The sequence below is a fragment of the Galeopterus variegatus genome, unplaced genomic scaffold (genome assembly GCF_000696425.1).
Source record: "Galeopterus variegatus unplaced genomic scaffold, G_variegatus-3.0.2 Scaffold566, whole genome shotgun sequence".
NCBI lineage: Eukaryota > Metazoa > Chordata > Mammalia > Dermoptera > Cynocephalidae > Galeopterus > Galeopterus variegatus.
The window spans coordinates 475302-500218 of record NW_007726677.1 but is presented as its reverse complement, the minus strand read 5'-3'; the positions used below and the strand labels follow the sequence as shown (position 1 = coordinate 500218).

General features: G+C 37.6%; 1 protein-coding gene across 1 annotated transcript in view; it reads left to right on the top strand.

Moving 5' to 3' along the window:
- Window positions 1-24917, top strand: part of LMTK2 (lemur tyrosine kinase 2) — an 87375-nt gene that overhangs the window by 18969 nt on the left and 43489 nt on the right. Inside the window, exons 2-6 of the mRNA XM_008570062.1 lie at window positions 5082-5203; window positions 8534-8678; window positions 13096-13169; window positions 16577-16695; window positions 21628-21715. Of these exons, the coding sequence (XP_008568284.1) occupies window positions 5082-5203; window positions 8534-8678; window positions 13096-13169; window positions 16577-16695; window positions 21628-21715 (548 nt within the window). The remainder of the gene's footprint in view (window positions 1-5081; window positions 5204-8533; window positions 8679-13095; window positions 13170-16576; window positions 16696-21627; window positions 21716-24917) is intronic.

Sequence of the window (24917 nt, the reverse complement as noted above, 5' to 3'; positions counted from 1 at the left end):
CCCCCCCCCCCCCCCCCCCCGGTCCACTTCCTCTACCCCTCTTACTATCTTGAAGCAAATTCCAGACATGGTTAAGTAGGTCACTATCTCTAAAAGGTAAGGACTACTTTTAAAAACATAACCACATTATCATTATCACTCCTAGGAGAAATGAATCATATTTCCTTAATATGGTCAATTACTCAGGGTTCAGATTTTCAATTGTCTCAAATGTCATTTTTTAAATAGTTTGAATCATGATTCAAATAACATCCATACATTGCAATTGGCCGGTATGTCTTTTTAAGTCTCTTTTGATGTTGTACACACACACCCCTCATTTTACGATTCGTCAGCTTTTTTCCCCAGTATTTTTCATAGCCTGTATTTTGCTGATTACATTCTTGTGGTATTTAATATGTTCCACTATTCATAGTATTTCCCATACTTTGGTATTTGGATCTAGAAGCTTGGTTAGATTCAGATTTGATGTTTTGTTTTTGTTTGTTTCGGGCAGTACTGTTCATAGATGGTGATATGTTTTTCCACAGAGATGAATAATGTCTTTCTTTTTGCGTTATCAGCTATTGATATAAATTTCATGCATAACAAAATATTATTTTGGGTTTTTTTTTTTTTAAAGCAACTATTTAAAAATGTAAATTCTTAGCCATTAGCTTTCAGGGCATACAAAAACAAACAGAACAGGATTTCACCCACAGGCCATAGTTCCCTGATTCCTATTCTAGGGTATCTACCTAAGAGGGAAACTGCTTTAACCGCAGTGATACTAAAGTTCAGTGTTCAAAACAGTGCCAAATTGTTTTCTAAAGTAGTTGTAACACCAGCAATGGATGGGAAGCTCTCCTGCCCAAGACAGGGGTACCTAAGAGGGAAACTGCTTTAACCGCAGTGATACTAAAGTTCAGTGTTCAAAACAGTGCCAGATTGTTTTCTAAAGTAGTTGTAACACCAGCAATGGATGGGAAGCTCTCCTGCCCAAGACAGGGGTCATTCAGGGTTCTAGGTATCATGAATCAGATAATTGGGCTGGGTTTATAATGGTTGAATTAATAGTCAGGTTACTCTGAGTCATTACTGAAAAATTGCGTTCTCCAAATTACCTGTCTCTAAAACAGCAAATATGTACCTACCTCTTAGAGTTTCTCAAGTTTTCTGCTTATTAAATCAAGTACTAGATAGCTATTAAAATGCTTTGAAAACTGTAAAATGAAAACTCAAAGAATGTGCTGTAGAGATGCCAAGTATTTTTTAATCATTGTTTTGGGGAAGCATACTAAGTACCCCAAACCTCTAATTGTCCTTGTTCTTGGTTTGTAATCGGTAAAGCTGCCTAAATGTATGGCCACACTCCTGTCGTTCTTGTTGTTTTTCTTTAGTAGATGATTAATTTATGTGCTTCTGAATGCTGTAGACTGAGAATGTTAAGGAAAACTGCCTTCATAGATTCTTAGCAATTGCAATCAGGAACCTTCTCGGGGCTCGGTTTCTAGTTTGGCCACTGGGGCATGGGGATTTCAGTTGTGGTTCCTCACATCTAGAATTTACTTCCTCTCTGTGGTTTGTACAAACCCATCTCACCTTCATGTGGTTTGATTTCCTCATTTTATGGACGTTTTCCCTTCAGTGGTGTACAGAGTTTTTTTAAAGCACCGTGCTTTGGACTCATCAAAAGAAAAATACGGTGTATAAAATAGCTTTTAAAAGTTGTAACTGTAAAAATGTCTACTTGAGGCTACTAGTAAATTTCTCAGGCAGTAATTTGTAGAGTCCTTTTAATGGATTGTTAGACTTTGAGGTTGAATATATGTGGTATACATTGAAGAAATCTGAGTAAGGGAGAGCAGATGCCCACTGCAGTCTCATAACTTTAATAAGTAGGGTATTAAAGGTGGGTAAAAAATAAAGGTAGGGCAAAACTTGGCATAACTCATTGTTTTTAACATGGGTATGGCTTTTTATGCCTATCTAATGATCACAGGAGCAGTTTCATAAATCAGATAATTGGCTGACACTCAGGCAGTACTGGTCCAGTTTTACAATAAATGGGTAGTTTGTGATGATAACAAAACTATGGGTGAAAAGAGAGGAAAGAGTAATTTCATATCAGCTTTGTGGATTTTGGAGGACAGCCCCGGAAGTATGAATTGCCTGGATTAACAATGATAGACTAGGGTTCAAAGTACATTATACTGTTTTTAAGTGTTAAAAGTTAACCACATTGAGACAGAACAGGGTGTTATCAAGGAAAGTGGGGGCTTGTACTGAGAATACCTGAACTCAAAGTCTGGTTCTGCTACTTTTCCACTGTGGGATGCTGGGCATATGTATTTCTCCATCTGTGATGTGAGCTAGTCGTATTTCTTCAGAGATGTTATGCAGATCAAATGAAATTGCACACCCTCATTTTTGTACCATTAAAAAGAAAAAATGCTGACAGTTAAACTAATTTGGTTTCGGGTGTAAGATGCACCTGAAATTCAGGGATGTCAAAATGTGGTGGACAAAATTGTTTTAAAATAAAAAAAAAAAAATGTGGTGGACAAATTGCATCTTAAGAATCAATAAAATACAGTGTGTATGAAAGCACCTTGCTATATAATCCTCGAGTCATATTTAATTTTATTATGTGAGTCAGGGACAAGAAACAAAGTTAAGAATAAACACCAGTGGGGAAGCACAGGCCAAACTGAATAAGAGAACAGCTAGCTGCAAGGAAGAAGAGGAAAGTGATCCCTTTTGGTCGTCGTTCATAGAAAATTGGCTCAGTGGCTCACGGCTCCTTACTCAGTTTAGTTTTCCAGATGTACACAGAAGTAAGTGTCTGTAGTTAGGGGACTCTTACTCTCCGTTAAAGTCAACTTCCTCCAGATTGGTTTTGAGAGAAATCACCAAGTGTTAAATGTATGGATGTTCCTCTGTTTTAGACTTTATTGATTTAGAACTTGCAGATTCTTGACAACCCTTGGTTAACTATATTATTCTTAAGGAAATCTTCAGCCAGTCTGAGCCCTACTTGTAACAATAGCATTTCAGCATTGCTTTTACAAATAGACCTTTTGTTATTGAAAAAGAACTTAGTCCTTTATTTTTTTGTAGTTCATCTTAGACTTCTCTGATCGTCACTGAAATTATTTTATACTCGAGAGTGTGTTTTGCTTATATAGGTGTTTGGGTTAGTTTTCTTCAAGTACTATAGTTTCACTTAGGAAAAAATTGCAGTATCGTGAGCTTGTCTCTTTGCCTTCCCTTTGATGCGTTTGGATACTTAATTCACCATAGATAAGGATTTTAAGGAAAAGTTTATTTCTTAGTAAAACACCAGTAGCTGAGACTTAACAGTTAGCTCTAACAAAGAAAAGGTTCAGAATTACTCTAGCCGAGTAAGATGTTTTCTGGATAACTAAGCCCTTATTAAAAACAATATGTAAAAATCTTTGTGCTCTAGATAGGGATGGGGAAAATTTCTCTGTGAAGGGCCAGATAGTGAAATATTTTAGGCTTTGTGGCTCACATGCATTATCTAATGCATATCCTTTTTTGGTTTGTTTTTATTTATTTCTTTTTAAAACAGCCCTTTAAAGATGTAAAAATCATTCTTAACGGGGGGGTGGGGGGGTGTCTTTCTATGCAACAGGCCACAGGTTGTAGTTTGCAGAATCCCGCTCTGTTGGCAAAGCTCCTTATCATGACCAGGGCTTGAGAAATGACTGATTCTAGAACCAGAGTAGGGAAAATATAAGAGGAGCCTTGGAGCCTCAAGGATGGAGTATGTCAAAAGGATCCAGTAGTCCACTTGAAAGAGCTCCCAGTAGCCGAAGCTGGAACAAGTTAAGCCACAAAATAAATGATGATAATATTGGATTATAACCCAAAGAATAGATGTCCATGAGTCCATAACTATATAAATGACTGCAAATAAATAAAGCAAGTAAGTGGAGGAGAGGGGACAAATCTTCCTTACAGAAGAATTCTAAATAATCAATGTAGAAGGAGGGAAATAGAAAATCACCATTAAAACATCACAGTATTAAATTGCTGTAGGCAAGATTCACTAACAGATATGGAAATTGGTGTGTAGAACTTTAGAGAAAAACAGGGTACTTGCATAGCTTCAAAATCTCTCCCCAAGTATTTATTAATTACTGTAGTGTTTTTGACATATGCTACAAACTCCTTAATATTCCTCTCTCCAGAAAATACAGTTTTAACTCCCTTCCCTGTGGGTGTACAAAGGACTTTGTGACTCTCTTAAGTAATAGAGTACGTAAAGGGGAAAGTGGTCACTTTACAAGTGGTGGGACCTGGCAGAAACCTCCCAGACCAGATGATTGAAGCTTACCTACCTGGAATAAGTCATGTACCCCTGATGTGTACAGGGAGGGCAGTTCACCCCTGTGCTATTCTAGATTATTCCCAAATATCTGTAACCTCAGTCTAATCTTGAGAAAACATCAGGCCACCCAATTGAGGGACATTCCACAAAATAATGATCAGTACTCTACAAAAGTGTCAAAGTTATGAAACACAAGGAAAGACTGAGAAACTGTCAGATTGGAGACTGGGGGGAAGTGATGATTAAATGCAACATTGGTAGCCTGGATTGAATCCTGGAAAAGAAGGACTTTAGTGGAGAAACCTGTAAAATCCAAATAAAATCCAAAGTTTGATAATAAGATTATACCAATATTATTATCCTAGTTTTGATAAATGTACTATGGAAATGTCAGATGTTAGCAATAGTGGAAGCTGGGTGAAGGGGCTTTGGGACCTCTCTGTATTGCCTCTGCATGTCTTCTGCAAATCTCAGATTATTTTAAAATATAAAGCTAAAAAAAGCTGGCCAGTTAGCTTAGTTGGTTAGAGCGTGATGTTATAACACCAAGGTCAAGCATTTGGATTCCCAGGCTGGTCAGCTGCCTTAAAAACCCCACCAAAAACAACAACAAAAGACAATTACCTTGCGTGTTATTTTGTGAACCCTTGGGTCCATTTATATCTAGAGGAAAATACATTGGTTCATTAAGTAAAGTTGATTTTGGAATGTACATCTTTTTAATACTATTTATCTCTCTTTCCAGGGGAGGCACCTGCTGCAGAAGTTTCTTCTTTTGTGATCCTATCTTTGTGCAGTTTAATGATATTAATAGTGTTAATTGCAAACTGTGTATCCTGTTGTAAGGACCCAGAAATAGACTTTAAGGTGAGCACAGATGGGAGGAACAGTTAAAATCATCTTCCGATATGTTTTTCAGTAGAATAGCTGTGTATACCACGGTTCCTTGTGAGCAGAGATCAGCAGACTTTTTCTATGAAGACCAGAGAGTAAGTATTTTCTGCCATAGTAAATATTGTGGGCCATATAGTCTCTGTTACAACTGCTCAACTCTGCCACTGTAGCACTGCACCAGTTAATAGACATTGTTAACAAGTGGTCATGGCTTTGTGCCAATAAAACTTTATTCACGAAAATAGATGGTTTAGACTTGGCCCACTGGCTGTAGTTTGCCGTCCCTGCCTTAGAGCATCATTGACAATAACCCCTTGCCTGTGGTGAGTTTAAGTTTTTGCTAAGTGAAGAATGAAGTACGATGATTGATTGAATCACTTGCCAGAGGGCCTAAAAAGAAAAGCAGGCTGGGTTTTTTTTTCCAGACTTAAGTAGGCTGGTCATAGGATTTGTGGTCATAGGATTACTGAGGCAAAGGGATCCCCCAGTGTGTTTTGTGTATGAAGAAGAGCATCAAAACCTGCAGTTTTTTTCCTGAAACCTTGCTTTCCCTAAGGGAAGAAGAATGCTGCTGATTATAAACTCCTGGCCCAGGGAGGGATACTAGAGAAGGACTGGGTCGTAGCAGTAGGTGGAGGGAATCTACCAGTAAACCAATGGGAGATCCTGCTCTACAACCTGCTGCGTGCCTGCTGGTGTGTGGAGTTCAATAAATACTTGTTAAAAAGGAATGCATGCATGCGGAGAAAGTGGTTCTGCAAGTAGCTGGCCCAGGAGTCCTGAGAGCCACTGGTTCAAATTGGAAAGAAAAGGAAGTTGTTTTCTAGCTGTAATCTTCTCTTTACTGGACATATGGGCCTGATTTCTAAAGCCCCAGACCTGTTTTTATTGTGTGCTCTTTACCTTGAGTCGGTGCAGCTCTGAGGAAACGAGATGTGCTGTCCTTTTGGCTCAACGCTAGCATTACTCACGTAGGCTGAGAACCTGGGAGGGCCGTAGGAAGAGACTCACTAGCACAGGGCATTTGCTTTAGAAGATTTTGCCCCCAAATCTAATCTTCTAATCTTCTATAGGGCTTGCTTATCCCCAACATCAGCCCCTAGGCCTGAGAGTCATTATAGACACTTCCGTAGGAATGTAATGACTACACTACTTGGGGCACAGGTGTAGGTAGAGAATCTACGTCCCTTGACTGTCAGTCTTGCTGAGAGATTTTGCACAGAAACCTGGCCATTTCTGGACAAAGATAAAGTTTGATCGATGTTGCTGATACTGAAATCTGGTCTGTATCTCACATTTCATGATACCTCATTCTTGAGCAAGATTGGTCTAACCTGTTTGAATCTCAGTATCAGTTAAGGGAGTTTATTATGCAGATTCAAGGTGAAACCCAGGAATCTCTATTGTTGCACATTTCCCCAGGTGATTCTGATGTAGGGGCCAAACGCTAGAATCTGTGTGACTGAATGAGTATTGCCATCTGTAATTTGTTGGTTTCCTTTAGATTTAGAGCTATGCAGTTTTAGAGATTTTAGAGCTCCATGGTCCCATGGAAGTCATTTTACAGATCAGGAAGCTACAGTCTGGTAAAATAAGTGACTTGCCCAAGTTCATCCAGATAGCCACTGGCATTACTCTAAAAGTGAACCAGACTTATCTCATTTGTTTGAGCATCTGAATCTCTGAATCTTTACAACCATCTGCTGGCATACCAGTGGTATGTTATGCTGTTGCCAAGTTTTGAGTGGTGTTATTTTTAAGATGTGGGTGATGGACAGTTTTTTCTTTTTTCTTTTTTTTTTTTTGTCTTTTGTCTTTTTCTGTGTCCGGCAACAGATCGCAACCCTCAGTGTTGCCCCCGTACCGGACCGGGGACCGGCAACGGGATCGCAACCCTCGGCGCTGCTCCCGCACCTCGCTCAGCCAGTGAGCGGGAACCGGTCTGTATGTGGGATCCGAACCCTCGGGCGGGAGCGCTGCCGCGCTTCCCAAGCGGCGCACTAATCCAGTGCGCCACTGGGCCGGCCCAGACAGTTTTTTCTTAATGAGAGAACCTTTAGGAATGTTCAAAAGGAAAATTGAACAATTTCTTTTGTTCAGAAGTGCCCTCACAGATTGAAGTTACGGTACCTAAGTTTTCCTGCTTCCTCTTCTCCCCATACAAATAGCAATAATGTCTTTTAGTGTATTTGAGAACATATATGACATATAGGAGAATAAGTTTTCTCACATGTGTGTGAAAACATAAATGTTAGAGAAATCTACCATTATAACTTTTAGTTCCTTCCTTGTATTGGGTGTGGGCTAACAGGAGGTGACAGAAAAGGAAAATGAAAAGATGTTGGTAGAGGAATGGAAAACAGTCTTCTTCACTGATCTGTTCTTAGCTCCTGTTATGGTGCCTGGAGGTGTAATACTTGTTAATTATTTGAATGAATGAATAAATGACTTAATAATCATCTGTACCTGTGTTAAATCAACATGGACATCAAGTTACATACACCCAACTCACTAGAATGATGGTAGGAAGAGTCGGAATGGCTTTCTGCCAAATAGTCATTTAAAACGTTTCCACAGCCTTATTGGTGCACCCTCAATTTTAAAGTTGTCATCTTTAGACAACCAGATGTTCTTGTATGTTAATTACACTTACATGCTGCACAGTTTTATACTGACCTTTGTGGTTTAGATTCTGACGATTTTTCTACTAACCAGATGTTCTTGTATGTTAATTACACTTACATGCTGCACAGTTTTATACTGACCTTTGTTTAGATTCTGACGATTTTTCTACCCAGTTTAGTAATTTTCCATTGTTATTCTTTCCAAAGAAATAGAACTTGCTTAAAAATATATTTTCTGTGTCTTTTGACTGTCTTTATTTTGATAGAAATCACATTGCAATTAGAAATGCATATACAGTTTTAAAAAGTAAATTTGTTTCGATTTGATATGCAAAGAGACTTGTGTAAGTAGATAATAATTTTGAAAGAATTGCTTAAATTGTAGTATTTTAAAAGTAAACCACTGAGCCTAGAAGAGTATTCCCATGTTAAGTGGCACGGTCATTTTAGAAAATTTTACATTTAAGTTCAAGCTATCAGTTTAAAAAGTTACATAAAAATATGTGGAATTTTCAATTCTTATTCTGTTATTTGGAGTTGGAGAATACAATTACATATGCTTTTTACTTGAAGTAATTACAAATTGGGAAAAAAGAAAATTAAGGCAGTGTGTTCCAAATGAGTGAATAAATGTTTCTATCTTAAATATCTTAAATATTATTGCTCTCTTTGATTTTAGGAATTTGAAGATAATTTTGATGATGAAATAGATTTCACACCACCAGCAGAAGATACTCCCTCTGTTCAGTCCCCAGCAGAGGTCTTCACACTTTCGGTACCAAATATTTCACTACCAGCTCCATCCCAATTCCAACCTTCCGTAGGTAAGACCCTGTATGTTATATGTTGCTTTGCCTCCCATGGATTTGTCACCCCTTTTCCCCTGGGTGATGGAGCTGCAAAGGATTACTCAAAGCCCATCTCTTCTGAGCAGTGAGAAGCCCTGAAGTGGTTAATCTCCCAGAACCCTCAAGAGAGAGGCATTCCTTTCTTTTGGGAATTAACCATGAATTGGGGTTCTCTTCCCACATTTATTCTCCAGACCTACAGGAAGAGAACATAGGTGGGGTTATAGTTTTAACAATATAGGCTAGTAACATTCAGTAAAACAAGCCAGATGACATTCCATAAGGCAGTTTAAGTGATCTACCAACAAAAGCTTGATCTTAGCAAACATTCCTTCTCCTACAGCAGCTTTCCAGTATCTTTACATATCAATCAGTAACTTGTCTGTCTTTGAACCAGCAGCCTTGCTGTGTTACAATTTTTTATCTTACAACAGAGACTATATAGCCTGGGGAAATTTTTCTGTTTTTTGCAAGGTCAACATTTTATATGTACTTTTAAGAAGTTAGACTAAACCTGAAAGCACAAGAAACTAGGCCCTGTGAAGTATATTTGCTTTATAGTGTACTCCACAGTTATATTTTCACGAATTATTTTTGAGAAGTGAGAATGGGAGCCTTGCTGCTATCATAACATACTGGACTGCTCATCTTCTCTTTTGGTTGTTTATTTCTCTTCCTTCTCCTCCCAGTGAAGCTGAATTCTAGAGCTCAGGCCCATTGCATTCCTGCAAAAGTTGAGTCTTTTTCTTTCTGGACCCTGGGTTTAGTATAATACTAAAACTGGTCTCCTTAATTAATTGAAATTGGATACCCTAGGTAGGTTTCTCTGCTAGTTCTGGACACTGCTTGTCTTCCTGATCAAGACATTGCTTATCTTCTACTGCATTGAGGAGGTTGGGTATATTTGGATATGTTAATCAAATTGACTTTTCATAAGCTTCTTAAGATAGAGGTTTGATTAGATGTTAATTGCTTTCTTGTTATAAAATAGAATATGGCTTGTGGTTCAAGAAGTAGGGTTTTCTAACACTGCCAAAAGAAGTCTGTTTCAGTCTTTGTAGGTTCTAAGCCTGCCTCTTGTGGTACTACACACTGGCTTATGTTTAGCGCGGTATAAACCCAAGAGATGATTATACTACTGTATAAGTAGGGTTTTCTAACACTGCCAAAAGAAGTCTGTTTCAGTCTTTGTAGGTTCTAAGCCTGTCTTTTGTGGTACTACACACTGGCTTATGTTTAGCGCGGTATAAACCCAAGAGATGATTATACTACTGTAGGCATGCACGACTAAAAGAAAAAGTAAGATAAAACATGACATAGCTGGTGTGTTTCATATAAAAAATGCGTAAAGTAAGGCATTAGATTTTGCAGCACTGGAAAAATGACATGTAGTATTTAGCTTTAATTTCTGTACATAACAATACACTCACTTCAACCAAAATAGTGAAGTTTAAAAGGAATTTAACATATCCTTAGGATAATTTAAGTATACTTATCTCTAAACTAAAATGTTTTGTCGTTGCTTATTTGATAATTTGCTTTCCTTTGTACTTGAAAGCCCTGAGAGGCTGCTCAAATTTGTTCTTGAAACCCTTGAGTGAATTTTTCATTTTGCTTATTATACTTTTCAAATTTCAAAATTCTATTTGGTTCATTTTTATGATTTCTATCTCTTTACTGATCTTCTCTATTTGGTAGGACATCATTCTCCTAGTTTCCTTTAGTTTTTTGTCCATGGTTTCCTTTAGTTATTTGAGCATATTTAAGACAGTTGATTTAAAGTCTTGTAATAAGTCTAATGTCTTTGTTTTCTCAGAGACAGTTTCTGTTTTTTTCTTTTTTACCTATGAATGAGTCATACTCTCTTGTTTCTTCGCATGCTTCATAATTTTGGGTACATTTTTAATAATATGTGCAAAAAAGAAGTAAAAAAGGAAGAAAACAAAAAAAAACCTCTCTAGATCTTTACAGATTGGCTCTGTGTTAGGGCACTCATTCAACATTAGCCAGGCTGTTTACAACTCTGCCTTAGTCTTTCTGCTAGTGCTGAGCCTAAAGACCAGCCTTTGGTGAAAGCTTATGTTCTTTTCAAGTCTTCCTGAGCGTGCATCCTGCCCTAAGCATGCATGTGGCTATCTAGGTTCCCTCATACACACAGTAGCTTTTCAAATTCTCTATTCTCCCCAGAAATCTCACTCCCCGCCTTTTCTGCCAAAGCTTTCAGCATGCACATGTTTGCCTCAACTGTTACTTTTTGCTCTAGGAGGCAGTGGCTTGTTCATTTTGGCTTTTGTGTTTTTTGAGGAGCATGTGACCACTCCATCCTGATAGAGTTTGGTGAAACAAGAGGAAGCCACTTGTGGCAGTCCTTCAGGGAAACCCCAGTCAGGTCAAAATAAACACAGTTTCTTGGAAATAAGGTTCACTATGCTCTCTCTTGAACCAGTACCCACACTGGGAACACAGGCTGTCTTTAAGACTGTTGCTGTACTGGGGAGGGGGAGGGAGTTAGGATAAATTAAAGCCGCAAAGATATCCTATGCTGTTTTGGTGAACTTTCTCCTGGTCTGCTTCGGTTGTTATAAACCTTTGACTATCTTCCAGAGTTCTGATAAAGTTGATATTGACAATTTTTGAAAAGTTTTTTAGTGTTTCTAGGGACGGACAGCACCTGGAGGTCTTTACTCCACCATTTCCACTGATGGCACCTCTTCTCTGGGCAATTCATTTGATAAAGGTGCAATTAAATGGTGCTGGAAGAGTTGGATGTTCACAGGCAGACAAATGAACTTTGATGCATACCTTATGCCATATGTAAAAATTAACTGTAAAGCCATCATAAGCCTAAATATAAAACCTAAAATTATAAACCTTCTAGAAGAAAATCTTTGTGATCTTCAGTTAGGCAAAGATTTATTAGCTATGACACCATGAGCATCATTCACAAAAGGAAGTACTGATAAATTGGACTTCTGCTTTTTGGAAGACACTGAATGAAAAATCAAGCCACAGACTGGGAGAAAATATTTGCAAATTACGCATTTGATAAGAGACTTGTTTTCAGAATATACAAAGAACTTTCAAAACTCAGTAATAAGAAAACAACCCAATAAAAATGAGGCAAGGATTTGCTTAGATACTTTACCTCAGAAGATACATGGATGGCAAATAAGCAAATGAAAAGGTGCTCAAAATTACTGGTCATTAGAGAAATGAAAATTTAAAGATTGCATACCCTTTAGAATGGCTGAAAGGAAGAAGACTGACTATAATGTGATGGCAAGGATATGGAGCAACTGGCGCTCTCATGCACTGCTAGGTCAAAAGCAGTTGGCAGCTTCTTAAAAAGTTAAATATATACCTACCATATGATTCAGCCATTCTGCTCCTTGGTATTTATCCAAGAGAAATGAAAGCATATGTCCATATAAAGACTTGTACACAAATGTTCATAGCAACTTTATTTGAGATAGCCCCAACCTGTCAACAACATAAATGTCCATCAACATGTGAATGAATAAACAAACTGTAGTGTACTCATTTAGTGCAAAACTTTTCAGTGATAAAAAAGGATAGACTCTTGATACATGCAAAAACGTGGTTGAATCTTTGTTAGAATAATTGATATGAGCCAGGCTCTTAAAAAAGGGTACATACTGTATGATTCCAGTTACATAATATTTTAGAAAATGCAAATTATAGTGCAGAAAGCACAGGAATGGTTGTCTGGAAGTGGGGATGGGAGGGAAGGATTACTAAGGGGCAAGAGAAAACTTATGGGGGGTGAGGAAGATGTTTACCATTTTGTGGTGGTGGTTTCACAGGTGCATACATATATCATAACCTATCAAATTGTATACTTTAAATGTGCATTTTATTGTATGTCAATTACATCTCAGTAAAGCTGTTTTTAAAAAGTTAAAGAAGAGTAGTTTAAGAGGGCTAATCCTGTATTCAGGTGAACTGTTGAAAGATCATAAAAATAAGGGCTAACAAAAGGCCATCGGAATGGTGATTAGTGGTTATGCTAGAGTAGTTGGATCAGAAAAAAGCAGTGCAAGGTATTAAAGAATCAGGGTGGGGGCTGGCTGATTAGCTCAGTTGGGTATAGCATGGTGCTGATAACACCAAGGTCAAGGGTTCTATCCATGTATTGGCCAGCCACCAAAAAAAAAGAGCAGGGTAGGATACTCATTCAAAAATATTGTCAGTTTTAAAGCGTGAAACTATTTTGGCATCTTACTTTGAGAGGGGTATTTTATGTCTTTATTTCTGCCTTTATTATTAGCACAAGCACAAAATTTATGTTAGTCTTTCTACTTTATAGGTTATGTATTTAATATTTATTTTATTTTAGTTACTTATTTAATTTTTAATGTTCTTTTCTCTATAGAAGGTTTGAAGTCTCAAGTTTCCCGCCACAGTCTAAACTATATACAGGAAATTGGAAATGGCTGGTTTGGAAAGGTAAAATGTTCTTTGCTTTCATTTTTTCCTCCCTAATTATACTTTTTAGAATTTAAGCTAATTAGGAATTTTATCATGTGACAGTCTCTATAGACACTGTAGTAATAAATGAGTTTCCCCATTGCCACCTGCAGCCATAGGGGATGTATGAACTTCAACATTCCTGGCTGTGAGGGCTGGCCCATGGCTCACTTGGGAGAGTGCAGTGCTGATAACACCAAGGCCATGGGTTCAGATCCCTATATAGGGATGGCTGGTTAGCTCACTTGGGAGAGCGTGGTGCTGACAACACCAAGCCAAGGGTTAAGATATCCTTACCGGTCATAAAAAAACAAACAAATAAAAAAAACATTCCTGGCTGTGTAACTTTTTTCAAGAGGGTTGTCATAGTCTACTCAGTCTACTGTAACAAAATATCATAAACTGGGTGGCTTCTAAACAACAGAAATTTATTTCTCACAGCTCTGGAGGCTGGAAGTCCGAGATCAAGGTGCCAGCTGATTTAGCATCTGGTGAAGGTTGCTTTCTGGTTCATAGATGGCACCTTCTTGCTGTGTCCTCAAATGGTAGACAGGGCAAAGCAGCTCTCTGGGTCCTCTTGTAATGGCACTAATCCCATTTATGAGGACTCCACCCTCATGACCTAATCACCTCCCAAGGGCCCCACCTCCTAATACCATCACATTGGTGAGTAGGTTTCAACGTATGAATTGAGGGAGGACACAAACATTCAGACCATAGCAAAAGTCTTTTTTTTTTTTTTTTTTTTAAGTGTATCAGAGACTTTTCTAGTTGTTGGCATAAGAACAGTAAGAGCGGAGGAAAGACCTGGAATTTTAGAAACTTTATCTTCATCATGTTAAATCATTTGTTTTTTTCTTCTTCACCCCCTTCTCTCCCTCTCCCCTTATTTCTCTCCCCTTCTCCCTTATAGCACTTAGACCACCTTAGAAGTGTAGATGTAGATAGTCTTATTGTAATGAAAACCATTGTGAAGAACTGTCTCTATTTCTCATAGCCTGTCAGGTGACCTATAGTAACGGTGCTTGGTCCATCTTTTTACCATAGATCATTTGAAAGGAATCGTGTAATACAACTGTTTCCACAGTGTAGCAGACATTCTGTGTAAAAGGTTCCTAACTGAGTGGTGATTACAACATAGGCAGGGTGGTGAAGATGGGAAGATGTATTTGCTCTGCAGTCCACCATCTTTCCATTCAGATTTGTCTATCTCATATTTTTAATGTCTGACAGACTTCATTAGTTACCAAATCTTCTAAGCCATTTAGCAAAACCTGTTATGTACCAGACATTGTTCTTGGTGCAAGTTGAAAGGAATCGTGTAATACAACTGTTTCCACAGTGTAGCAGACATTCTGTGTAAAAGGTTCCTAACTGAGTGGTGATTACAACATAGGCAGGGTGGTGAAGATGGGAAGATGTATTTGCTCTGCAGTCCACCATCTTTCCATTCAGATTTGTCTATCTCATATTTTTAATGTCTGACAAACTTCATTAGTTACCAAATCTTCTAAGCCATTTAGCAAAACCTGTTATGTACCAGACATTGTTCTTGGTGCAAGGGTATTATGTGGAGGAAGCTGGATAAAGTCCTGGCCTGTGTGGAGCTCTGGGAATGTAGCAGCAAACAGAATAGGACCTCTGCCCTCACTGTGCTTAAATTTCTAGTTGGGAGAGTGAGGCAGTAAACAGCCAGGCATAGGAGATGGGCACAGAGGGGTATAGGGCAGCCAGACACAAGATATTGTATGCATGTAGAGATTGACTTTCACTCAGAGTGAAGTGGGGAAGTATCCTGGTGGTTCAGAGATGAGTGACATAATCTGACTTGTCCTTTAAAAGGATCACCCTGGCAGTTATGTTTTAGAGGGCCAAGGTGAGAGCAGAGTAATTGGTTAGAAGGCAGTCATCCAGGGAGAGATCCAGGCAGGAGAGATCCTGAATGATAGCAGTGGAGGGGGTGAGAAGTGGTGGGACCCAAAGCAGATTTTCAAAGGAGAGTGTACGGGACTTAGGATGGTGTAGATGTGCAATCTGGAGGCAGAGAGCAGCTGAGGTTTGTAGCCTGATTAACTGCAATAATGGAGTTGCCTTCATCAGAAATGTGAAAAAGACTACGGAGAAGCAGGCTTGGAGGAGGAAGCCAGGAGTTCACTTTTGAATATGTCAGGTGTGAGGTAGCTGTTAGACATCTAAGTGGGGATGTCAGGTAGGCAACCAGAAATGCAAATCGAGAGGCTCCAGGCTGGAGATATGAGTTTGGGAGAACTCAGTATGTAGATGGTTTTCAAAGCTATGAGATTAGATGAAATCATTGAGACTTTGAAGATGCTTCAGCCATGCTAATGTCTTTAGCAAACAGTGTATCTGCTGCACCCTTGAATTTTTCTCCTGAAAATCCTCTCTCATTCTCTTAAATATTGTATTTTGGAGTGCCTGTGTGTTGTCCTATATTGTGTTTTTTTTTTTTTTTTGAGACCGGCCGCACCGCGCTCAGCCAGTGAGTGCTGTGAGCGCACCGGTCATCCCTATGTAGGATCCGAACCCGCGGTGGGAGCGCTGCTGCACTCCCAGCGCCGCACTCTCCCGAGTGCGCCACGGGCTCGGCCCCTATATTGTATTTGATATTTCACTTGTAGCTGATTCTTACATGAGGTTGTTCATTCTTATTTTGTATTCTGTTAATTTCAGTGGAATGTTTTTTCTCTGTGTTTTGAATGAGGTTTTGGAACAAGATAAAGGCTGTGTGTCATTGGAATATCATGAATTTTTTTTTTTTTTTGTCCTTTTTGAGACCGGCCGCACCGCGCTCAGCCAGTGAGCGCTGTGAGCGCACCGGTCATCCCTATATAGGATCCGAACCTGCGGCGGGAGCGCTGCTGCGCTCCCAGCACCGCACTCTCCCAAGTGCGCCACGGGCTCGACCCAATATCATGAATTTTTTAAGTTTCAGTGCAGTGATAGTTTATTTGTACATTGGCCGTTTGTCAGTTTATTTCTTCATATGTGCACTAGACTAAATAACAAAACTTAGTTGAAGTGTTTTTGAGAAACATTGGAGTTATGTTTGAACTGAACTTATAAATTGCTATTCTGTTATATCATGGTTAATGTCCATGAAAGTACAGTACATTTTTAAATAAACAGAAAAGAAATATATATAAATATATGAATATTGTAAATATCTAATGAATGGTTTAAAATGACCCTTTTAATGAAGGGAAATATTTAAGTTTTCCAAGCTTTTTGTGAGTTAATAGGTAAAATAATAGAGAAGGCCTTCTACTTGTTGCTTAATTTGTTTTCCTGTATTTTATTTCCTGCTAAATGAGACCTACTTTACCGTTTTGATGGAAATGACACAGAAAATTGTTTTTTCATTTTAGGTCCTCCTTGGAGAAATTTACACAGGCACTAGCGTAGCAAGGGTGATAGTAAAAGAGTTAAAAGCAAGTGCAAGCCCAAAGGAACAAGATATGTTTTTGAAAAATGGAGAACCTTACTAGTAAGTAAACTTTTTCATGTGTTCTGTAAACATAGCCTGTAGTCTGTTGAAAATTAGGTGTTTAAAACTACTTTGGGATTTCTGCCAGCAAAACACATGATTAAATAAGAGCCAGAGTCTCATAAGACCCAAAATGTCCAGGTTTCGGTTGAAAATCACTAATTATTCCAAGAATTAGGAGAGCTGAACTTGAGTAAGAAAAGACAAGATACCAACACTGAGATGACAGAGATGTTAGAATTGTCTGGCAAGAATTATAAGGCAGCCATCATAAAAATGCTTCAGTGGGCAGTTACAGCACACTTAAATGAAAAAATACAGAGTCTCAGCAAAGAAATAGAAGATGTAAGGAAGATCTAAATAGAAATTTTAGAACTAAAAATACAATAACTGAAATAAAAAACTCGGTGGATGAGCTCAACAGCAGAATAAAGACGAAAGAGGAGAGAAATAGTTGAGTTGAAGACAGAACAATAAATACTGCCCAATTTGAACAACAGAGAGAAAATAGATTAAAAAAAAAAATGAATAGAGCCTCAGGGACGTGGGGGACTAGATCTAACATTCATGTCATAGATGTCCCAGAGTGAAAGGTCATAGAGGATGGGGCTGAAAAAATATTCAAAGAAATAATGGCTGAAATTTCCAAAATTTGGAAAAGACAAAACCTACAGATTCAAGGAATTGAGCAAATCCCAAGCAGGATAGACCCAATCCATGCCAAGACACATTACAGTCAAACTTCTGAAAACCAAAGACAAACATCTTAAAAGTCAGGAGAGAGAAACAATACCTTTCCTATTGGGGGAAAACAATTTGAATGCCAGCAGATTCTCATCAGAAACCATGTAGGGCAGAAGGAAATGGCACAATGTTTTTCAAGTGCTGAAAGAAAAGAACCGTGGCATTCTACACCCAGAGAAAATATCCTTCAGGACTATCCTTCAGCACATTCTCAGATGAAAGAAAATGAAGAGAATTTATTACTAGCAAACCCTCCCTGAAAGAAAGACGAATTTTTCTAAACAGAAATGATTAAAGAAGGAATTATGGAGTATTTAGGAAGGAAGAAGAAACAACAGAAAGGACAGAAATATAGCTAAACTTCCTTAATTTGATAAACAAAAATCCTGCATCAAGCATCATACTTAATGGTGAAAGACTGAATGCTTTTACTCCCATGATCAGGACCATGTATGAATGTTTGTTCTCCCTACTGCTATTCAGCATAGTTCTGGAAGTTCTAGGCAGCTCAAGAAGGCAAGAAAAGGAAATAATAAAAAGCATATAGATCAGAAAGGAAAAGGAAAAGTGTCTTTATTTGTAGATGACATGGTGTTTTATGTGGAAAATCCTGAGGAATCTACAAAAGAATCTCCTAGAACTAATAAGTGAGTTTAGCAAGGTTGCACGATACAGATCAACAAGGATACAAGATTGACAGTCAATTTTATTTCTGTATACTAGCAATGAACACATGAAAATTAAAAATGTAGTAACAAAATAAAAAATATAATAACACTTAACAGTTGCTCAGAAACAAAGAAGAAATGCTTAGGTACATGTACAGGACCTGTATGCTGAAAACTACAAAAAGCTGATAAAAGAAATCAAAGATCTAAATAAATGGAGAAGCATATCATGTTCATGGATTGAAAGAAGCAATGTAGTAAAGTTGTTGATTCTTCCCAAATTGATATCCAGGTGACTGCAATTCCTAGCAAAGTCCCAGCAAGATTTAAAGACCCATACACAAGATTATTATAAAGTTACATGGAAAAGCAAAGAAACTAGGAACTAGAATAATCAAAACATTGACGGAAAATAACAACAAAGTTGGAAGAATCACTGTAGTCAAATTTAAGACCTCTTATACTTGTATAGCTACAGTAATCAAGACTGTGTTACTGGCACAGGGATAGGCAAATAGGCCAATGGAACAGAATAAAGAACCTAGAAATACGCCCACATGAGTGTGACCACCTGATTTTTGACAAGGGTACAAGAGCAGCAAAATGGAGAAAGGATAGCCTTTGCAGGTGGTGCTGGGACAGTTCGTTATTTATAGGGAGAAAAAAGATCCTTGACCTAAACCTTACATCTTATGCACAAATTAAATTGATATGGATCATAGCTATAAATGTAAATTATAAAACTATAAGACATTTTAGGATATAATATGGTAGAAAATGTAAACAGACAAAAAAATGTCATGGAAAGATTTCCATTATCTTTCAATTCTATTTTTCCAGAACTTTTTGAAGTTGTGTTTATATTCTGTTTCATTAATTTTTTAATGCAATTTATGTTGCTAAATTTAGATATTTAATTTCTGTTCTTGATTTCTTTTAATTAAGTGGACTTGTTGATTTGCCTAGAAATTAATTTGCCTTTGAAAAGTTTATTCATCTTCCCCTGTTGAAATTAATTTGATATTTGCTTGCTTTTGAAAAACTTTAGAGAGCTATCTCAAATAATTGTAGAGATTATAAAATTAAATATGTAAATTTTAATAAGTTTTACATCTCCAGTTTTTGTGCATATTTGAAGCCCTACTTTCTATAGAGTATTCTGTTATTCAGTTTATGTATTTGTTATTTGAACAAATAAATGTGCATATCCTTAAAAATGAAAAAAAGAACATAACATAGGAGAAAATCTTCGAGGCCTAGATGAACAGTTATTAGACATGCCACCAAAAGCACAGTCCTTAATAGAAAACAATTGGCATATTTTTTTATCATCAAAATTAAAAACTTTTGCTCTATGAAAGACCCTGGTAAGAGGATAAAAAGACTGGGAGAAAATGCTTGCAAACTGCACAGATGACTTAGGACTCATACCTAGAATTTTTAAAGAACTCTCAAAATTCAACAGAAAAAAAATGAATGATCCAATTAGAAAATTGGCAGAAGACGTGAAGAGACATTTCACTGAAGAGGATATATGCATGGATAGCAAATAACCACAGGAAAGATGTGCAACATCACTAGCCACTAAGATAATTAATTAAGATCACAGTGAGCTATCACTTCACACCTATTGGAAAAGCTTTAATGCAAAAATAGTGACAGTACCACACGCTGGTGAGGATGTGGAGGAAACAGATCTGTAATACATTGCTGGTGGAAATGATAAATGGTACAGCCACTCTGGAAAATAGTTTGGTACTGGGCCGGCCCGGTGGCGCACCGCTATAGTGCGCCGCTTGGGAAGTGCGGCGGCGCTCCCGCCGAGGGTTCGGATCCCACATACAGACCGGTTCCCGCTCACTGGCTGAGCGAGGCGCGGGAGCAACACCGAGGGTTGCGATCCCGTTGCTGGTCCCGGTCCGGTACGGGGGCGACACTGAGGGTTGCAATCCATTGCTGGACACGGAAAAAGACAAAAAGGGAAAAAAAAAAAAAAGAAAATAGTTTGGTAGTTTCTTAAAAAACTAAACATACATTTACCGTATATTAGGAACCTCCAGAGAACAAAACCAATAGGGTGTGTATATACATATACCAGAGAGATTTATTATAAGGAATTTGTTCATGCCGTTATGGAAGCTGGCAAGACCAAAACCTGCAGGGTGGGCCGACAGGCTGGAGGCCGAGGGAGGAGCTGATGTCACAGTTTAAATCTGAAGGCTGCCTGCTGTCAGAATTTCTTCTTCCCTGGAGGGGATAAGTTTTTGTTCTATTAAGGTCTTCAGCTGAAGGGTGAGGCCCACCTATATTATGGAGGGACTGCTTTACTGAAAGTCCACCCATTTAAATGATAATCGCATCTAAAAACACCCTCACAGAAACATCCAGAATAATGTTTGAGCAAGTATCTGGCCACTGTGCCCCAGCCAAGGTGACACATAAAATTAACCATCACATTCTGTAACCAAGCAATTGCACTCCTGGGCATATATTCCAGAGAAATAAAAACTATGTACACACGAAAACCCTTACATGATTGTTTATAGCAGCTTTATTTGTAATAGCCAAAAACTGGAAAAACAAATGTCCCTCCATAGGTGAATGGTAAACAAACTGTGGTACATTTATACCATGGAATACTGCTCAGCAATAAAAAGGAATGAACTATTCATACATGCAACAGCTTGGATGATCTCAAGGGGATTGTGTTGAGTGCAAATTCAGTCTCAAAAGGCTCTATACTGTATGATTGCATTTATGTAATATTCTCAAAATGAGAACATTATAGAAATGGAAAATAGATTAATGGTTGCCAGAGGTATAAATGAGTAGCATGAGGGAGATCTCTGTGATGATGTGTTGAGGTGGTGGGTTATAGGAATCTGCATTTGTGATAACATGACATAAAATTCTACACTCACTTTATCACAGCATCGCTGGTTTTGGTATTGTATTGTATGTGATTGTGTCAGATGTAACCAATGGGGCAAACTGGGTGAAGGTGACAACAGACCTCTCTGTCCTGTCTTTGCAACTTCTGTAAATTCATGTTACAAAGTACATGGTTTTTTTTAAAAAAAATTATTTTGGTATATACTTTATTTAACTTTATTTTCTTTTGTACAAGATATATTTCAAAAAGAATTTTCATATATTCTGTGGAAACTTATAGAAATAGTAGGTAAGCTAGATAGCATGAAAGGGAGACTGAGTTATTTAATATCTGGATTGAAATGTTTATTGAATTTGTATAGTCTGCCTTCTTGTAAATGCTGTCTCAAAATATCACTAAACTTAAATTATTAAGGATTCTTAATGTTCTTTTTTAATTTTTGAAATGTTCAGCTGATTGGCTTTGAATTATTTAATCATTAGATAACAGTATATATACGTCTGTTAAGAGTAATCTTAAGGTGATCTTTTCAGTTTGCCATATTTAAATCATTGTGAATGTTAACATTTGAACAGTTTTACTAGCATGCTTCCTAATGAACAATACAATGACTTTTATTTTTACCAGTATTCTTCAGCATCCAAATATTCTTCAGTGTGTTGGACAATGTGTAGAAGCAATTCCCTATCTCCTGGTGTTTGAGTTCTGTGACTTGGTAAGTTTTTAGTAGAAATTCAAGTTCAAGTATTTGAAAGGTTATGCCCAAGTGTTTTTGGCAGATAGAAATGGTGAATGAGGGACTGCTTTAGTATCTGTCTCCCATTTGAAGAACTTTGTGATGTCTTAAGTGATAGTATTAACTTGTGCTACCACATTTAATCATAGCAAACCCCTGAGTAAGGTACTGTTGTTTGTCCATACTTTACATATGATTAAAATAAGGCCTGGAGAGATTAAGAACATGTTGTGATATCAAGTATGTAGTGGAACCAGAGCTTGATTCTAAATTTGCCCTTCCTCTGAGCTTGAGGCCTTACTGTCAGGTAGGCCTTTTGAAACACTTTCCCCCATTGAGAGAGCCCAATAATCTCCTTATCCATAGAGACCCATAATTTGTCAGTTTTTGAAAATAGTGAATATATGTAACATTTTATATTTTAAAGGTATTAGATGATTTATTTTCTTAACCTATAACTAATAGCTTTATTTCTTAGCATGATAATATCACTTATTAAGACTTATAGTTGGAAAGATTGTTCTTTGTGCAGTTTTATGAATAATTTCAATAGTAATTTCTATGTGAAAATTTCTGTAAACATCTTTACCCCATATGCAGAGTATCTTAGCTTTTTTTTTAAGCCCATTTTTAGCATGTTATTGTTATTTTCCAAAAACAGTGGTAAGATGTCTTCTATGTGAAAATTTCTGTAAACATCTTTACCCCATATGCAGAGTATCTTAGCTTTTTTTTAAAGCCCATTTTTAGCATGTTATTGTTATTTTCCAAAAACAGTGGTAAGATGTTAATTGAATTAGCTAGGTTTTAATTGATTTTGTTGCATCATCTCAGTTTTTGGAACATTAAAACTTCCTTGGCTGTACACAGAAAGATGGGAATATCCCCAAATAAATCCTCAATTAATTCAGATAAGATTTTCAACTTTTAAAAATAGAAAGAGCAGTAAACATTGTGAATTTTCGTCGTAACCCCTAAATGTGATTTGAATATTTCATTGGCAGAGATGGTTAATTCCAAAAGAAAATTAATCAGTAAACCTGATATATTAGCTTTCATTGGATTATGTCATTATAACCCATAAATCTCCATGACTTATAGCAACAAAGTAGTTCTTGCTCATTTTACTTGGCTTTGGGTCAGCTGCAACTCTGTGCCAGGCTACATTCATCTTTCCTCTAGGAATGTTTGTTATACACACACACAGTGTTCTTTAGGGGGGCCTTTAGGTCAAGTTTATTAGGTTATTCAACCTCCTATATCCTTGTGAATTTTTGTTTTTTTGGGAGGGTTGGAGGGAATTTTAATCAGTTTTCTATCAGTTACTGAGAGAGAGAGATTAAAATTTCCTGCTCTCATTATGGATTTTCCTTATTTTTCCTTGTAATTCTGGTTGTTTTGCTTTACACATTTTTTTTTTTTTAAAGATGACCGGTAAGGGGATCTTAACCCTCGACTTGGTGTTGTCAGCACCACGCTCAGCCAGTGAGCAAACCGGACATCCCTATATGGGATCCGAACCCGTGGCCTTGGTGTTATCAGCACCGCACTCTACCGAGTGAGCCACAGGCCGGCCCTTGCTTTACACATTTTGATACCCTGTTGTGTAAGGGATACAAATTTAGGATTGGTGTAAACTACCTATAATTTGAAGCTTTTATCATCATGAAGGGGCTCTCTTAAGGTTAAAAGCATAACTACAGATAAAGTCTGTTTTTACTGATATTAATGTAGTTATACCAGCTTTCTTTTGATTCGAATATGCTTTGTTTATCTCTGTCAATCCTATTTTTCTATGGTTTACATCTCTTATGAATAGCTTATTGTTAAAAATTTTTTATTAATCTGGCAATCTTGGTCACTTAAAAAGGAACATGTAGTCCATTTACATTTGTTGTATTTAGTGAGATGTTTGGAATTTTATCCACCTATTTGGTGGTTTTTTGTTTTTTTGTTTTTTTTTTTTTTTTGGTGGCTGGCCAGTGCAGGGCTCAAACCCTGGACCTTAGTGTTATCAGCATCATGCTCTAACCAACTGAATTAACTGGCCAGCCCCTGGGATTCTTGATTTTTTATTTCAATTTCCCCCATCTACTAGTTTGGCCTTTAGATACTGTTTCTTAATTTGTGTGTGGTTACATTAGAAATTACAACATGCATATTAACCTTAACAAAGTCTAAAATCGATTAATATTTTAACCCTGCCCCAAAGAAGCTAAGACCTCATAGAGCTCTTTCTCCATGTAAGGAAAACTGGAATTAAACCCACTCTTCTGGACCATTCCCATATTCTCTTCCATTTTGGAAGGTGCTTATCTGTTGAACACTTAACTGTAGTAAGGGCAGCATGCTGCACCTTTGAGATGCAGACAAAATATGGTCATTGTCTTCTGGGTTTTCCTAGGTAGAGGGGACAGACATGATAAATTATTTAATAGAGGCCTGAGAATTATGAGGAAGGAGTTCTCAATTGTGTTTCTAATAGTTATATTGCCTGCTGTATTTTGTTTTGATTTTTTCAATATGATCAGTTATAATATTTATAATCCTAGGTTATTATGATATAAAAATCACTTCCTTTTAGTCTAGCTATCTGACCAATACACGGGTGATTCCGATGCAACACAGCTTTGAGAAAAGAAGATATAACACAAAGGTACGCTCTTATAAGTCTGCTTGTCAGAAGTCCACTTTTCTGAGACATTTAATGGTGCCCTTTTTGGCCCCTAAGCTCTTGATACTGATTATAAATAACAATCGAAACTTACTGAACGTAACAGAAATACAGCAGGTATCAGCATCTACTTGAAATCTCACCTGGGGGCCGGCCCGGTGGCCCACTGGAGAGTGCGTCACTTGGGAGTGCAGTGGCGCTCCCGCCAAGGGTTCGGATCCCATGTGGAGACCAGTTCCCGCTCACTGGCTGAGCGCGGTGCGGGCGCAACACCGAGGGTTGTGATCCCGTACCGGTCAGTAAAAAAGACAAAAAAAGGAAAAAAAGAAATCTCACCTGTTTCCAGGCTAATTGAGGTGCTTTGTAGTACTTTTTCAAATATTCTGGAATTTTCCTATTCTTTACCCTTCTGCATCAATTTCTGAAAGTTTTATTAAACAGTATTGTGGGACTATTTTCCTGGAATGGTAAAAGATGCTCAGCTTGTTTTCTTCTGAATGGGTTCAG